The following is an 18,648-nucleotide window of genomic DNA, read 5'->3' as shown; positions in this document are numbered from 1 at the left end:
AAAGCAGACTCTCCTTGCTTAGAGTGAACCCTTGGTATTTCTAGCTGATGTGATCCTAATGATCTGAGTGATCTGTTGGGTTTATATTCAGTGAGCATATCTGCAATATATTGAGGTCCTAGCCCATTGAGTGATTTATATACCAGTAATAATACTTTAAAATCAATCCTAAATGTAACTGGGAGCCAGTGTAAAGACCTGAGGACTGGTGTGATATGTTCATATTTTCTGGTTCTGCTCAGAATCCTGGCAGCAGCGTTCTGTATGAGCTGCAATTGTCTTATGGTCTTTTTGGGAAGGCCAGTGAGGAGTCCATTACAATAATCCACCCTGCTGGTGATGAAAGCATGCACAAGTTTCTCTAGGTCTTGACTGGAAACAAAGCATCTAATTCTTGCAATATTTTTCAGATGATAGTATGCTGATTTAGTTATTGCTTTGACATGACTACTGAAACTAAGGTCTGACTCTAGAGACACACCAAGATTCCTGACTTGATTTTTAGTTGTTTGACCCCTAGCGTCAAGGTATGCATTCACCTTGAGAACTTCATCTTTGTTTCCAAACACAATGACTTCAGTTTTGTCTTTGTTTAACTGAAGAAAGTTTTGGCACATCCAACTGTTAACTTCATCAATGCATTGGCACAGGGAGTCAATGGGGCTGTAATCGTTAGGTGATAGGGCTAAGTAGATCTGTGTGTCGTCTGCATAGCTGTGGTAAGCAATTTGGTTCTTTCTCATTATTTGGCTCACTGGGAGCATATACAGGTTGAACAGGAGTGGCGCAAGAATTGAGCCTTGAGGGACTCCGCATGTCATGGACGTCCACTCAGACTCATGGTCTCCTATACTCACAAAATAACCTCTCCCTTCTAAGTATGACCTGAACCATTTTAGGACCATCCCAGAAAGCCCCACCCAGTTTTCCAGCCTGTCAAGAAGTATGTTGTGATCGACAGTGTCAAATGCAGCACTGAGGTCGAGTAGTACCAGTACTGATAATTTGCCTGTATCAGTATTTAAGCGAATATCGTTTATTATCTTTATGAGCGCTGTCTCTGTGCTGTGATGCGATCGGAAACCAGATTGAAAATTGTCAAAGTATCCATTTGAGTTCAAGAATTTGTTCAGCTGATTGAAGACAACTTTTTCAATAATCTTGCCTATGAAAGGCAGATTTGAGATCGGTCTATAGTTGCTTAATATGGTCTTATCCAGATTGCTCTTTTTCAAGAGGGGCTTGACAACTGCAGTTTTCAGGGAGTTTGGAAAACTCCCAGAGAGAAGTGAAGAGTTTATCACTTCTAGGAGATCTGCTTCTAAACAGTTGAACACACTTTTGAAAAAAGATGTGGGAAGTTCATCAAGGGCGCAGGTTGATGTTTTAAGGTGCTGAACGGTTTCTTCCAACATTTTGCCATCAATTTCTTTAAAATCAGACATAGTAACTACTTTCTCAGGTTGTGGTTTGATTTGTCTGACCCCAGCACAACTCATGGATGTGCTGATCACCTTTCTGATATTATTGATTTTTTCAGAGAAGAAAGAAGCAAACTCACTGCACTTGCTGTCTGAGAGCATTTCACTGGGAATCTGGCTTGGGGGGTTTGTCAGTCTCTCTACAGTCGCAAAAAGAGTGCGTGTGTTGTTTAAGTTGCTGTTTATAATATTCGAGAAGAAAGTCTGTCTAGCTTTGCCTAGTTCCATATTAAAAGCATGAATGCTGTCTTTGTAGATGTTATAATGGACTACAAGTTTTGTCTTCCGCCACATGCGCTCTGCTTTTCTGCATTGTCTTTTCATATTTTGCACTGCTGTTGAGTTTCTCCAAGGTGCTTTTTGTCTGCCACTCTTCTTCCTGACTTTCACAGGAGCAATATCATCAATTACACTTGATGGGAGGCACTTAAGGCAGTTCTTAGGGGGCAGATCATACAATATGCCTCATTCGTTAAAAAGATCAAAACAGGAATTCATGGAATTGGAAAGGAGTATTAAAAGTACTGAAACAGAGCTGAAGCACCGAATTTTATCCAATGGTCTTGTAGAGTTGACTAAAATATAGGTTTTATACTATTTTGTCTCAGAAGGTAGAGTTTGGCTTATTCAGGGCAAGACAGACATACTTTGAGTCGGGGAACAAGGCAGGGAAACTACTTGCCAGATATATAAAACAGAGAGAGTTTTTTCCATCATTCCTTCAGTGAAGACTTCTGTAGGAAGACTAATGGATTCATTTCAGATTACTTTTGTCTTGGTAGGGGAACCCGGCAAGGCTGTCTCCACTTTGCTGTTATGTCATGCCCTGGAACCATTAGCAGCTGCAATAAGAAAAGAGGATGATTTTCCTGGAATTGTAGCAGGAGCTGAACTTATTTGTCTCCAATCATACAAGATCTGTGCCTAGCCTCCATAGAATTATTAATAATTTCTCAGGATACAGGGTGAATTGGTCTAAATCAGAAGCTCTTGCTCTGTCAGAATATTGCCCTAACACAGCTTTCCAATCTGGTGGATTTCAATGGCCCAAGCAAGGAATTAGGTATTTAGGCATTTTATTTCCAGCAAATTTACATTTACATTTATGCATTTGGCAGACGCTTTTATCCAAAGCGACTTACAGTGTATTTATTACAGGGACAATTCCCCCCGAGCAACTTGGATTAAGTGTCTTGCTCAAGGACACAATGGTGGTGGCTGTGGGGATCGAACCAGCAACCTTCTGATTACCAGTGATGTGCTTTAGTCCACTACGCCACCACCACTCCAATTTGTGAGATTTAGTTTTGACCTATTTTGACCCATTAATGAAAAATGTATTGTGTGATGTTGATAGGTGGGCTTCGCTACATTTGTCTATGGCTGGGAAGGTCAATGTTATAAAAATGAATTGTATCCCCAAATTCAATTATTTACAGCAGTCTCTCCCTCTAGAACATCCTCTTTCTTATTATAAACAATTTTATAGAATATCTAAGTTTTTATTTGGAATGGTAAACAAGTTACATAGACCAACTGACAAAGATGGTTTAGGCCTCCTGAAAATGTTGTTTTATTATGCTTTTAATTTTAGACACTTGGCACACTTGGTAGTACATAGCCCCCTAAAGCTGCAGACACTCTTTTTGATGGTGCTCACAGCCATTGGAAAGGGGCATGAAGCATCAGTGTATTATTCCTCGTTTATTCAGAGTCTTGGTGATGGGGCCTTAATAGCTTTTAAGAGGTTATGTGAAAGGATTTGAACTTGGAATTGGAGGATGGGGAGTGGGAAAGAATTTTGAAAAATGTTAAAACTATGTCTATGGATGCTCGGGTACACCTTATTCAGTTTAAGATGTTGTATAATTTCTACTGGACTCCCTCTAGATTGTTTAGACTTGGTTTAAAAGATACACCTACCTTGAGGGTGCTTTGCTGCATGAGGGACTGGTGCACTTCACAAAATAGATGGCATTCTATGATCAAATATCAGGAATTGTGAAAAACTGAGATAAAATGTATTTGGCTAAGGTTTATGTAAACGTTTGACTTCAACTGTATATTGGTGATGGGACAGTCATTTAATAGGTGACAAATATACAAATGCTGAGTCCAAACTATTTTAATGATTAATTCTTAGGGGATGGAAGTCAGTGGGCGCTCCTTGATTTCAAGAATGGTTCACTGAATTGGGCAGGGTGGTGGCATTCTGGCAACTGTGGTTGCCAGAATAGTTATGTAAAAAATATAGTTAAAATGTAAACCACTTTACAGAACAACCTGTACATTTTAAAATGGTTATAATTTACACTGGCACTGTAAACACATTTTTTAAATTCTGTTAAATTTATAGTAACAAAAATTAATAACCATGCCTTCTGAAACTGTAAAAATCTATTGTTTACTTTATGAGGTATTTGTTAATCACAGTAGAAACTACAGAAGTGCACATGATCACATGAAGTTCATCAATAGTGGCTCGTCCAGGAGCAATGACCAATAAATATATAGAGACAGTGCTCAGTATCACTCACACAAACACTAAACACCATCATGGTAACACATATGAGATATAAATAATGCAGCAAACATTAACTAAATTACAATAAATATAACACAGAACACCCCAGTGTATGTAACTGATATAAAAAATATGATGAAACGTCTCGGTTACGTACGTAACCTCGGTTCCCTGAGACGAAGGGAACGAGACATTGCGTTACTAACGCATATGGGGAGTGCCTTCATACACGACCTACTTGAAACCTCTCTACAATAACGCCAATATTCTAATATTGGCTATGGTGTTTGAGCCAGCCTGTTTTGGCGCGAAACTGACCGCTCCTTTCGGCGCGAACTGACCGCTATAAAACAGGTGCACAGACACCATTTCCTCAGAATTTCTGACTGAGAACAAGGTGCGCATTGCTCGTGCCTCAAGAACTCTGAGTCTTGTGGTGCGGCTAGCGTTCGCAATGTCTCGTTCCCTTCGTCTCAGGGAACCGAGGTTACGTACGTAACCGAGACGTTCCCTTACGACTTCAGTCCACTTGACATTGCGTTACTAACGCATATGGGGAACAGAATCCTATCACGCCGCACTACACGACAACTTCCTAGAGAGGAAACATGGTGGCGCAGTCTTATGGGATGGCGACCGACATGTGTATGCCGCAGTGAGTGATCCTCATGATGGCCAGGAGGAGAGCACTCATAATGAATATATGAATGAATTACTCCTTATGAACCCGGCCGGGAAGGGAGTTTATTTATAATGAAGTGCTTGCGATTTATGGCATTATAACAGCCTGAATGCAGGCGGTTGTGTAAATGATGTGGAGCCCGTACTTAAAAGGGGCATAAGTATATATATATATATATATATATATATATATATATATATATATATATATATATATATATATATATATGGCCAATGAATAGCAAGGACTTATGAAGGAAGAGATGTTACTTCTAGGTTGTAAAACCTTGCGAACGTGTTTTGCGAGGACCATCCTGCTGCAAAACATATGTCTTGTAAGGACACACCATTCGCCCATGCCCATGAGGAGGCCATGCCTTTATCTGAGTGTGCTTAACACCAATTGGACAAGTCTGAACCTGCGATTCATAAGCCAGGGTAAGAAAGTCTTTGCTTGGAGAAGGACATCCCTTTTGCACATCCTCCATAGCATACAAAGATCTGATCAGACAGTCTGCACTGGCAAGTATGCTCAACGTATGTATGTAGCACCCGCACAGGGCATAACAAATGCAATGATTTTTCCTCATCTGAATTAAATGGAGGAGGGGAGAAGGCCTGAAGATGAACCACCTGCGCTTTGAAGGGTGTGGTCAGGACCTTGGGTAAATAGCCTTTCCTAGGTTTGACAGTGGCTCTTAAAAGACCAGGCCAAACTCCAGACATGAATTGTCGACTGATAATGCATGTAGGTCAACAACCCGTTTTTCTGAGTCCAGAGCCAGCAGTAGTGTGGTCTTAATAGAGAGCATACGCAAATCAACAAGCATTTAGGACTAAAGTTAAATCCCAAGTCGGGACTGTAGCCTGCCGAGATGGGTTTAATCGTCTTGCTCCTTTAAGGAACTTTATGATTAAATCATACTTGCCTTTAGAGGCGCCGGTTTCATGTGCGTGATACGCAGATCTAGTTGCCACATACACTTTGAGCTTTGACGGGGTGAGTCCTGCGTCTAATCGCTCTTGAAGAAATATTACAATTTCATGTATGGGGCAGTTTACCGGGTCCTTGCTGTGTGAGAGACACCAATCAGCGAACACCTTCCATTTTAGTGCATAGAGGCGTCTAGTGGACGGTGCTCTGGCTTGTAAAATGGTGTTTATGACTGAACACGTCAGTTCTGGTGCATTTAGTATGCTCCATTCAGGAGCCACACATGCAGGTTCCACAGCTGGGGCTGGGGATGCCAAATTGTGTGCCTGAGAGATGAGATCCCTCCTCAGTGGTATTTCCTATGGTGAGCTGTACAGCATCTCCATAATTTCCAGAAACCATGGCTGGTTGGCCATTTCGGTGCAACTAATAGAACGTTTCCGTGTATTCTCAGACTTTGCATATGGCAGAGTGGATCAGGTATACTGGAGGAAACGCATATTTGTTTTTCACCGGCCATTTGTGTGCCATTGCATCCCTTCCCAGCGGGGCTTGGGACTTCGAAGAACAGAGGGGATAGTGGGCATTCTCCACTAAGGCAAATAGATTGATTTCTGCTTTGCTGAATATTTCCCAAATCCTCAGTATAGTTTGAGGATGAAGTCTCCATTCGCCTGGTATCGCCCCTTAGCGTAACAGTAGACGTGCACAGTAATTCAGGCAGCCTGGGACATATGTCACTCTCAGGGAGAGATGATGCTCGCTCCATAGGAGGGGTGACGCGTCATTCTCGACAGTGGCGGTGAATGAATTCCGCCTTGGCTGTTTGTATATACCACAACTGTCATGTTGACTGAGCAAACCAGGACATGACAGCTCACTATTTCAGACTGAAAGCCTTTAAGGCTAGAATTACAGCCAATAGCTCTAAGCGGTTGATGTGCCACGCCCTCCTCACACCTGTCCAGGTGCCAAAAGTTGGGTGTCCATTGCACACCGCCCCCCAACCTGTGTTGGAAGCATCCGTGGTCACCTCTTTTCGCCTGACAACTTGGGACTTCGAGTACCAGAGGGGACAGTGAGTATTCTCCACTGAGGCAAATAGATAGATTTCTGCTTTGCCAGATATTTCCCAAATCCTCAATACAGTTTGAGGGTGAAGTCTCCTGAATTCTGCCTTGGCGCTTTATATATGCCACAACTGTCATGTTGTCTGAGCTAACCAGGACATGACAGTTTGATATTTCTGACTGAAAGCCTTTAAGGCTAGGAATACAGCCGATGGCTTTAGGCACCGCGTGACACTTGCCCCAGCGCGACACCTCGCTGGTAAAATGCAAGAGGATCTGTCCGTGGGGCTGAACAGAGGCTGGATATAGTGATGCGCATGCGTCATCAGCGCTAAGCACGTCGCGCCATGCGGCGCTTCAGCCAGCACTCAAGAGGTCTCATGTGTAAGAGAACTAATGGGATGACGGCGGATGCCGCCACCACAAATCCCAGTGCTTTCTGAAACAAGTTTCAGTGGAAATGTTCTCCCCAGTTTTAACTGAGATGGACACTGTAAAATGGCTGAAGCAGTAAAACTGTGCCGCACAGTCTCGGAGGGGCGACAACCGCATCAATGCACTTTGTGAATGTGCGAGGAGCCAAAGACTGTCCGAAGGGCAGGACTATGAATTGATACGCTGTTCCCTCGAACGCGAATCTCAAAAACATCCTGTGATGTCGTACAATTTGGATATGATAGTACGCATCCTTCAGATCTATCAACGCAAACCAATCATGTGGGCGTACATGCGATAAGATCCTTTTCTGAATAATCATTTTGAATAGGCGCTTACAAATGCGCGATTAAAATGTCTCAGATGCAGGATTGGCCGAAGCCCTCCGTCTTTCTTTGGAACAAGAAAATAATGGATGTAAAACCATTTTGTGCTTGACAATTTGGCACAATCTCGATCACATTTTTCACGATGAGAGGTGTATTTCGGCTCGTAACACTGGTGCGTCATCGGACGAAACCGTGGAAGACAGAACGCCGTTGAAACGGGGTGGCCGGTGTGCAAATAAGGATCGTATATCCTTGTTCGATCATTTTTGCACCCATTCTGAAATACCCGTTAGGGATCGCCACGCATCCGCATAGTGGGACAGAGGGCAGTTTGATTTGCTCACTGTATGATATGATGCGACGCTCACTCTAGGGAAGCGGTTGCGCATAATGTGTGTGCTTTGAAGAGGAAAAGGGGGCACTTTATTGAGAATGTGTGAGCATCTCGTGCATTTGCAACGAATGCTGTATTCTTTTTTGCACTTATTGCATTTTTATTTTTGCATTTATTTGAGTGCAAGACACAGAAACAACATTTTGAATAACAATATCCTTTCCAGACCAACAAAAGTGGGGAGATGGGGAACAGTGTTTTGTGTCTCTCCAATCAAGCCTTTTTACGAGCTTTGCTGCGCGTAATGATACGCAGGTTCCTGTGAGGCTTTTAGTCGCGCGCTGACTCGAAACAGAGCGAGGGCGAACCGGCTGTGATATACTCCATGTGGGCATAAAGTGTCTCATAGCCTGTGACTGCTGCTGAATCGCGACATAACGCTCAGCAAACTTATTCATAGAGCCGCCAAAAAGGCCAGCTGGAGACACAAGAGCATCTAAAAGAGTGGCTTTTTCTTTATCACTCATTTCTGCCCTGGAGCGCCGCCATTGTGTGGAGTGCTGATCCAGCTTGTTCTGCTGCTGAGTAAGCTTTTCCCACCAGTGCGGACGTTTGTCGACATGGTTTGGAAGGATGTACATGTTACTCGCTGGGCAGAGGTGTGCCGCTACCGCCTCCTCCACAGGGGGTAATTAGGCATATAACCGTTTTCTTTCCCAAAGAAATTATCCACATTAAAGAGGATGGCGTCACTGCGCGAGCGCGCCATACAGTGCTCGAATTGAGGGGGGGCTGGGGGGATCCGGGACCCCCCATAAGGTATTAGGGACCCCCCATTAGAAGTAAAAAATAGAATTAGGGGGGTCCCTCAGATATTTTTATTTTAGTAAAAAATAATAATAACAAATCTGATTAAATGCATGCAATGGATACGGTAAATTTCGTGAATTGATTATTTACAATAATTTTTTTAAAGTTGGCTAGTTGCCATGTCTCTTTAAAATGTAAACGCCCCGCCCCACATCTAAAGAGTGCTGTGCGCATGACATCGTTGACTGACAGGACTGTTTGATTGGCGCCGCTCCGTTGAAGCTAATTTTAACTTTTAAAAAATGGAGAAAAATAAACCTCCACTCGAGGTCGGGAAGAGAAAGCTTCTTATCGACTTTTTTGAGGGGTAATTGTCTCTCTCTATATATCTTTCTACTTTATATCTACCCACACCATATCGGGGCTTTTGTATTCCTTGCGTAAATTGGAAACATTTAGGCTTAAGTTACTATTTTTTTCATTATTAATAGTCCTGGTTCTACGGGAGTGCTAGAGATCTCGACGGAGATGGATAACAGCTTTTTAGTAAAGGGAGCGATCGTTGTGTGCTTTCTATGCTTTCTAATTTCCATTCAGAATTTGTATAAAACTTGTTTTTCATGCTGCCAGCCAGGACCAATGACCACGTAAACACAAAGTTTCGGGAATTACATACGCATTTATGCGGGATTCACTCTTGAAATAGCAATAATTGACATTGATTGCCATGGCATTGTTTGTTTTTGAATAAAGCAGCCTTTTTCACTGAAATGGTCGTTGAATAGTTGCTGACTTACTCACTCATAACAGTGCTTTTCCGCCACCTACTGGACGTAACTATGTAAAAATCGCATGTGCTGAAATAGTTGAAAAATCCCCACAAACACACAGACTGACAGCCTGTTTTGTCACAATCTATATGTTTAATATCTAATAAACAAGTTTCATCCATTTAATCAAGTATTTTGGAAGAAACTTTATTATCACAGTGTCACATAATCCACATTAATCATCCAGTTGTTTTTAGGGTAAAAACTACATTGGTAAAAAAAAGCTAGAATCATTCTTTTGGATGTACACTACTGTTCAAAAGTTCAAGAGTCTCTTCTGCTCAACAAGCCTGCATTGATTTGATGCAAAATACAGTAAAAACAGTAATTTTATGAAATATTATTACAATTTAAAATAATAATACAATAAAATATCATTTATTTCTGTGATCAAAGCTGAATTTTCTCCATCGTTTCTCCAGTCTTCATCACATGATCCTTCAGATCTGAAATATAAACTTTTGTAGCATTATACACTACCATTTAAAAGCTTGTGGTCAGTAAGAATGTATTTTTAAAAAATGTTGGGAAAGAAATTAATACTTTTATTCAGTATGGTTGCATTAAATTGATCAAAAGTGACAGTAAAGACATTTATAATGTAACAAAAGATTTTTTTTCAAATAGAAACTGTTCTTTTGAACTTTCTATTGATCAAAAAATCCTGAAAAATAAAATAAATGTTTATTACATAAATATTTGTTGATCATCAGATCATCATATTAGAGTGATTTCTGACGGATCATGTGACACTGAAGACTGGAGTAATGATGTTGAAAATTCAGCGTTGATCACGCATTTTACTATATATTCACATAGAAAACAATATTTCACAATATTACTGTTTTTTTTTATCAAATCAATGCAGCTTTGAGCAGAAGAGACTTTTAAAAACATTTAAAAAATTGTATCGATCTCAACTTCTGAATGGTAGTGTATATTTCATTTCATTATGTGTATTTATTTAAAAATAAAAATATTGAAACCAAAACATGGCATTGTGTGCAGGTAAAGAGGACCTCCAAGGCAAGCACAGTCCATTCCAGTTTAGCAGAGGGCAGTGGCAGGAACTCAGCACTGGTTAGCAGCGACAAGATCTCAGAAGAGGACAAATGCAGTGATAACAGCTTTCTACTGTTTTGAGACATTTCAATGTATTTTGAAGTTACTTGCTTTTACGGGTCTTCAAGAGCCTTATATGTAGTGCCCTGGTATATTTGCCATAGTTGCTGTTTTGGGTCTGCTGCCCTCTAAATCCAGTATTACTTTAGTAAGTAATTTAAAAGAATAATTATATATATATATATATATAATTCTTTATCAAGCATTTTTAATAAATAAGATATATTTATGCATATTATGATCAAATATATTGTATATTTTGTATAAAGTGTATATTGCAAGACTAAACCTACATCCACCCCCGCCCCATAGAAAAAAACTTGGGGACCCCCCATAAGACTTGACTCAATTCCAGCACTGGCGCCATATAAGGTCGAATAGTTCCCCATTCAGGACTTGAATAGTTTTCAATATGAACTTCGGGGAAGAAATGTGCGGGATGCTGCCGTTTAACGGCGCCCGCACTGCTGGAACCATTCATCGAGGCGAGACGGTTCCCCTGGGGGAGACCAGTCAGGGTGAAGCTCTTCGACTGCCCTTGTAAGGACGCGGAGCATCTCCCTGTCAGTGGCGCGTGCACGTTCCTCGCCCTCGCTGGGGGAGGGGCGGCAGCATTATCCACTGACCATTTGCCTGATGTGGCGAGAGACATGACATCGTCATCATCCCCAGCGTCAGATCCACCAAACGAGACGAGGCTGCACGCTCATCAGAGGGCCGGAGCTCGTCTCGCACATAGCGTATGGGGATATATGCGCTTTGTGGAGATTGAGGGGCTCGTGGGGCGTGTGCCGGCACGAAATCCACCTCAAGTTCGTCCTGCTCGGCCTCGCGGCGCCGCCGTGCCGCCTCGTGTGAACCCTCGGGAATCACAGAAGAGGCTGGTGGGAGGGCGCGAGAGGCTGAATCGTCCCTCAGAACGAGGGCGATTCGTGAGCGAAATGACTTGAGACTCATGTCCTCACAGTGAGGCAGTCTGTCTCCATGAGAGCTGACTCTGCGTGGGCGCGGCCCAGAGAGAAAACGCAGCTCTCATGCTTGTCTGACGGCGAGATGTGTCTCTCGCACAAGGAACACTTACGGAACAACATCTTGAAAAAGACGTGAACACGTAAGTGGCTCTTCTAGATATATAAATATAGATTTATATTTATATAACTTATATACCTTACATTTATACACACAAGTACAATTTTGCTTTAAAAGGATACTCTACACCTGCCGACGCGCTGCGGAGAATCAGGATGCTGAGGTCCGTTCACCAGCGAAGCGTCAAGCGGCGAGGCGGAGTGATGTTCTCCGGAGCACTGCAGGGGAGCGGAGAGTCTTCTCGCTGCCGTGAAGATTCCGTCCGCTGACTATTGTGAATCGACGGCGAAGGTAGAGGGCTTCGAGACAAGAGGTAATCGCTGTCTTGAAGGAAGAAATTCTGAGGAAATGGTGAAACCTGTTTTATAGCGGTCAGTTCGCGCCGAAACGAGCGGTCAGTTTCGCGCCAAAACAGGCTGGCTCAAACACCATAGCCAATATTAGAATATTGGCGTTATTGTAGAGAGGTTTCAAGTAGGTTGTGTATGAAGGCACTCCCCATATGCGTTAGTAACGCAATGTTAAGTGGACTGAAGTCGTAAGGGAACATAACTATTCCCATAAAATATAATGAAATGTAATTGGTCATGCAGGGAATTGTGGGAACACCCGATTACTGTTTTTTGCTGTAATTTTAACAATAATTTACTGTAAAAAAAAGTACATGTACTCTCTTGTTATTTTTACCATTAATTTTACAGGAAAATCTTACTTTTTACATTTAAATAATTAAATTTTTACACCATTTTATTGTAAAAACTACTGTATTGTCTTTTAAAATATATATAAAAAATATATATTTTACAGTTAATATTTGTTAATCAATTAACGTTTTATTTTTGTAACGTTGTATTTTACTGTTAAAATTACAGAAATCTTTTACAGTGTAGCGGAGCTCACTACTAGGCTGCTTCCACTCGCAACGCACATGACTCGATGTGGCTTCTTAATGGTTGTCCCTCCTTCACCATCTGTCAATAAATTGGCATGATTTTATAGGGATTCAGAACATCAGACCTGGAGGGTTTTCCCATGGTATCAGCTACTAACGCAGCATTGAATTGAGCTCATGAAAGGGAAAATTAATCATCAAGTTTTGCACAAACTTTTATGCTGACAATATTACTTGTAATGAAAAATGTAACTTTGTTGTGTGTATAATTAGATAAATGCAAGAACCCTGTTTTATATTCAATTCAATTATGCAATGTATTTACCCTGAATGATTAACTAATAGGCTACTTTGTTTACTATGTTTATTTTACTTCTACGTAACCGTACAAGTTTATTATGATTAAAATTGTTTATGATAATTTACCATTTATGCTGTATAAATGTGATGTAGTTACCTTGTTTTAAATACTAAAAATGTAATACTTTTGAATGTCTGGAAGATAGTGTCAATGTATTCATTATAAGAATATTGTTGGAACCAAATAAACTTGAACGTGAGCCTTGCGTGATACGCATCTGGCTTCAACATAGAGCTATTTATGTGTCTAAAAGATAGAAAGAGATCAAAGTTTTACATCAAGCCAGAGACAGTTTGAACTCCTCCCTCGTGTACGTGCATACCACAAACTTTAATATATTGATCTATTTCTTACACCTAGCGTTTCGCTTCAGAAGACATCACTGAATACACGGGTGTCATATGGATTACATTTATGATGCCTTTATGCATTGTATGGACCTACAGAGTTTTCTTAAAAAATATGTATTTGTGTTCTACAGAAGTAAAGTCATACGCATCTGAGATGGCATGCGAGAGAATAAATTATGAGATATTTTTCATTTTTGGGTGAACTGTCCTTTTAAGCCACGTTAAACGTTTTCAACGACAAGCGGTTCAGAATGTCCCCTCCGAGATGCTGTTGTATGACATCACTCAAACATGGCGGCGTTCTGAGAGATTTGCAACGTTCTGATAAACATTCACTTTTAAGCGAATAAATGCACCAAAGTTTCTATAATATATGATGTTTAGCAAAATTTTGCAGAGACGTGAAAAACGGTAAACGGCTGGATAATCATAAACCTTCAGAAATTTCTGGCATTGGTGTTTTGTTTGTACATTATTCGAGCATCGGATTCATGTTTATAAATGTCACCAATATTCTCATCACCCTAAACGAAGACTTGTTTCAACAGGAACAGGAATAACTCCAGGTGTTTCAACTGAGATCTGCGGGATAAAACATTGTAAAATGATGTTTATTAAAGAAGAGAGTGAGGACATGAATTATCCAGAATCATGCAGTTCAAATGTCATGAAAAATGAAGATACTGAGAAACAAAGAGGTTTGTGTCCATTCTTCATTATTTATTATTGTCTGTGCATGAAGATTAAAGTAATAAAACTTCAAGTAGTTCAACACATTTGGTTGCTGTATTTGAGTAACGACTTGAATTTTTTTTTTCAAAAGTTTAAATATTAAGCCATATATAATGATGACGGTTATATTGTAAAGTAAAACTCAAAATGACTTCTTTACACTTGCGGAGCCAATATCTGAAGTTAACTATCAGCTTTTGCACTTTTTATTGAAGAAAGAAAATAGGACTTATTTTGATCCAGTGGCGACCCGTTCATTTTAAATCTAGGCTTTCAGTGCGATTCATGGCATTAAGAAAACACGATTTCACAATTAACAAGACACACTATGGACATCATTCATTACATTGCAGCCAGATAAGATCACCAATTGACATTTTAAAAACGCATCCATTCACGAAAGCCAAAACTTGAAAAGATGCTGAATGCTCAAGCCAGCCTAATAATACATTATTAAATAAGAGTTGGACACGTCGACCGAACTGACATTCAAAACGTACAAAATTTCATACAAATCTAACAAGGAGTTCTAGAAAACCTGGATTAGAGTTGCACGGTTTACTGGTATTAATGAAGTATTGCAATACCTAAAATATGAAAACTGTTCAATATCATCTTGTTGCTAGTTTCAGTACCATATTACATTTTGCTGTAATTAGCAAAATGATATGAGATGTGACAGTTTTGAGATGAAATCAACGACAATTTGAAAATAAAATAAAAAAAACGGTCGGTAATCAATCCCTGTTCCTAGCAACCAAACTGATATATGACGCTGCAATGCTATCGTTACGATAATCAAAAGAGAGCAATTAACTGTGTTTTGAACATCTGTGTAGTGCAAAATGTTTGCAAAACACATTTTATTATAATTTAATGTAAGAACTTTGACTAGTTAATGGATATTATTCAATAAAAGTGAATGTTTGTCACTGACTAAACCTCCCTGCCCTGGATGCCGACATGTTTGCGTGACGTAACACACACTTACATCTCAACAGAAATGGGAGTTGAAGATTAGGGCTGCAATAAACAATTATTTTGATAATCGATTAATCGAACGATTATTAGACTATTTGGCGATTATTGATACATTCTAAATTCTCAGATAAAAAAAAAAATTATTCTGCAGTATAGCTGTAAATGTATGTTGTTTTAAATGAGTTTTAGATATTTAGATTGGAAAACAAGCCAAAAATAAATCAAAAACTTATTTTGTTGCAGTGTATAATGGGGCGAAGACTTCCTCTCTCACCTTTCTGTTCACTTCAATCCATAATTAACTCATGATACATGGTAGTGTGACAATAAAGTGATTTGATTTGATTTAACTGACAACAAAAACAAACTCTCTTATTAATAAAGCTTCCCATTGCCAATTTTGATGCTTTCTCCATGATAAGAAATGCACAGAGACACATGTATTATTTTTCAATAAGTCGTGAGCCATCGCATTATTATCTAGCTGCATTAAGCGTGTGCGCTCGAGGGACGAGCTTCCCTGCGACAGAGTGTGTCTCATCCGGGTACATTTTCAATCTCTCCCCCTTAGATCTGGACACTTCGTGCAACTCATAGAAGAGGTGCTGACCGCACAGAGAAATGCCAGTTTCAGAGTTTGTAGTTATTTACATGATCTGCTTCCGTATTATTTGAACTTTAATAAAGCTATAACACATTAAATATAACTGCATTTAAGATGTAACATCGGGTGTTTTATTTAAAGAGCTCCGGCTCCGCTTATTCCACAACGAGAGTGCTTCTGTATTTAATTCATTGGTATTTTTGTGTAATTCCCTTGTACTTTGCGATCTACATCACCTGAAGCTGTTTGGAAATTTAGAGTGCATCTGGACTGTGATCCGTGTAATTCTTCCTTTCCTCAGTCATGAGCGAACTGCAGTGCTGCTCTCACGCATAATCATTAGAGTTTAATGTAATCTCATGTTACGTTAAATGTAAACAATTTTTTTCATTGTCGACGTTGTCGATAACCAATCTGGCCATTCTCCACTGAGCTCTCTCATCAAGAAGGCCACAGAACTGCTGCTCGCTGGATGTTTTTTGTTTTTGGCATCATTCTGCGTAAACACTAGAGATGTGTAGTTGTGCGTGAAAATCCCAGGAGATCAGAAATACTCAAACCAATTGGTCTGGCACCAACAATCATGCCACGATCAAGGCCAATAGCCTCGGACCTGGAGCCACAAGACCAAAATCGCTCTGTATTCCCACGGTGTTGCACTAAAACCTGCCCTTAATTCACTGCCATTGTGAAAACGTTAAACACCCCACCCATTTCACCAAATACTTATGTAATCTTTTTTCTGGCATATCAAGAATATATCTATTTATATGGAATATCAAGTTTATATTGAAATTAATTGTTGACAATTCACAAAATTTAACTGCCACGGTGTCCCGAGTGGTCTCTCCATTAACAGTAGGTGGAAGTCCCGACACATGATCTCGAACCATGAAAAGCTCTTCCTTTGGGCACCACTTTGTCCATTGTGCATCTTAATGGGTTTTTACTGTGTCCACAATTTGTTTTCACTGAGATGCAGGTGCATGACTTCACACAAACATGTTGACACCCAGAGAGATGTACAAAGTTAGCATTAAACATTCACTTTTATTAAATTATATCGATCAGTGAGTCAAATGTCCTACACTACAAGATGTTAAAGCTTGTTTAACAAAAGTTTGGAGAGACAGGTGTACAAAACACAGTAAATTATACTCTGTTTTGTTGAATGTATACATGTAGCACAAATGCTAGTGTAGCAGCATTAGCCGCATTTCCACTGTTGAGCCAAATTGAGGCATGCTAGTGTGTGCCAAGGCCAGCTGCATTCCCATTTTCACTTCCTGTGCTTAATTGTGCCTTCTCTTGGCTTATTCGAGGCCAGTGGCCTTTGGCACGCCGATTACCCTTGGGCCAAAGAAGGCCAACTGGGGACTGAGGTACGGTTAAAGGCAAAGGCGCAGTTTAGCGATACACTCATGTTGCATTTCATTCGAGTCAGATGTGGGATATTCCTACTTGAATTCTCAGAACTCTGATCATAAAGGAATTCCATTGCCAGATGCGGAAAATGACATTTGAACAACCAAAACTAGTATAACAGGGGTTCGACTGTTTCCTAGAGACCCAACTGATAAACAGTGCTGCTATAGGGTTGTGCCGATGGACGATATCATCGTCCATCGTGATGGCTGACCAACATCACGATGTAGAGCCACCATCGTGATGCCACGCCCCCTTTTGCGAGTCTTGCTAGTGTGACTCACTAATCCTAGTCTCTTCTATAGTTAACCTAAAAACTTTTTTAAATTTTTTTTTTTTAAATTGCTCTGTAAATTAAATTGAGAATATAACTAATGCATATATGCTATTTTAAATACTGTAGTATATGCCAGAGACGTGACGTGTTAGTCTGTAAAAATACCATGTCAGGCAGGCTACACAAATATTGATTGTTAGCTTCGTCTTTTTTTTACATGTCTTACACTGTACATTTAGATTAAAATATTTTATGTTGTAGGCTACAAGAAAATAGCCTTTATTAATTAATAAAACAAGAAAACGGGAACAACACTCAGACCGAAACTCGGCATTATATTTCACTTATAATTAGCAGCACAATTAACTTCAGCACAGGCTACAAAATAAATTATGTTATTGAAATATTGTAAAGTGGTCATATGAACTACACAAATGAACGTTTAAAAAATAATATGCAAAATCGAATAGCTCCGCAACGGATGGCGAAAAATGCGGAAAGAATTCTAATATTTTTCACCATAGACCATGTTTAAATTTCGATGTTTCTGGACAGAAATACCAACATATTCACTTTATCTGGTTTTAATAAGCTGCGGATTGGAGTAACTACACTACCCGCTGTGCTGAAGACCCGCTCTGATGGAGTACTGGTAGCACATATGCACAGATATTTCCGTGCTAATCTTGCCATGAACGGAAACCTTTTGTCGTTCGTTTTCCACCAAGTCAGCGGGTCCTCTTCCCCATCAATGGCCATTTCCTGCAGGTACGTGGTCATTTCTGCCTCGACCTTTTGCTCATCAATAAGCGTGGCTGTGGCTGCACTCTTCGCAAGAAGGCTGCCCAAAGACGACTTTTTTTTCTTAGGCGCAATATATTAAAAAGCCCGGATGAGTAGGCTACTAATTAGTTGGGCTAGTAAAATAATGAAATTATAGTTTTTCAGTAGAAAAAAAATATCTATGTAAAGAGATATATTAAAATAAAAAGTGCTTAAAAGTGCACAACTCTTCTTAAGTGGAAGAAATATTTTTCCCCCTTACGTGCAACCTATTGGAAAGCGCGGATGAGTCAGTTGGGATAGTAAAATAACGAAATTATAGTTTTTAAGTGGAAAATAGTATTTATGTAAAGAGATATATTAAAATAAAAAGTGCACCACTCTTCTTAAGTGAAAGCTAAAAAAATAAAATGCTTCACGTGTCGTGCAACCTACTGATAAATCGCCGACGAGTCATTAATTGGGTTAGTAAAATAACGAAATTATAATTTGTCATATAATTTTTGAAAATTATATGAAATTATATAACCCCGCCCCGCCCCACCCCACCGACGATATCATCGTCCTTCGCGATGTTTTACTGTCAACATCGTCAACTGCCAAT

At 40.0% G+C, this 18,648-nt stretch overlaps 2 protein-coding genes across 3 annotated transcripts in view; both read left to right on the top strand.

The window, feature by feature from the left end:
- Positions 1 to 18,648, top strand: part of LOC127644886 (zinc finger protein OZF-like) — a 385,071-nt gene that overhangs the window by 66,567 nt on the left and 299,856 nt on the right. The window lies entirely within an intron of this gene.
- LOC127644888 (zinc finger protein OZF-like) overlaps positions 11,529 to 18,648 on the top strand; it is a 143,564-nt gene continuing 136,444 nt past the window's right edge. Inside the window, exons 1-3 of one of the 2 annotated variants that reach the window (XM_052128316.1) lie at positions 11,529 to 11,661; positions 11,757 to 11,952; positions 13,791 to 13,940. In XM_052128316.1, the coding sequence (XP_051984276.1) occupies positions 13,847 to 13,940 (94 nt within the window). In that variant the 5' untranslated portion in view covers positions 11,529 to 11,661; positions 11,757 to 11,952; positions 13,791 to 13,846. Of the gene's footprint in view, positions 11,662 to 11,756; positions 11,953 to 13,526; positions 13,654 to 13,790; positions 13,941 to 18,648 lie in introns of those variants that run through there. The other variant, XM_052128315.1, reaches the window with a different exon arrangement.

This window comes from Xyrauchen texanus, chromosome 6 (genome assembly GCF_025860055.1).
Source record: "Xyrauchen texanus isolate HMW12.3.18 chromosome 6, RBS_HiC_50CHRs, whole genome shotgun sequence".
NCBI lineage: Eukaryota > Metazoa > Chordata > Actinopteri > Cypriniformes > Catostomidae > Xyrauchen > Xyrauchen texanus.
This window is presented reverse-complemented; position numbering and strand designations above follow the sequence as displayed.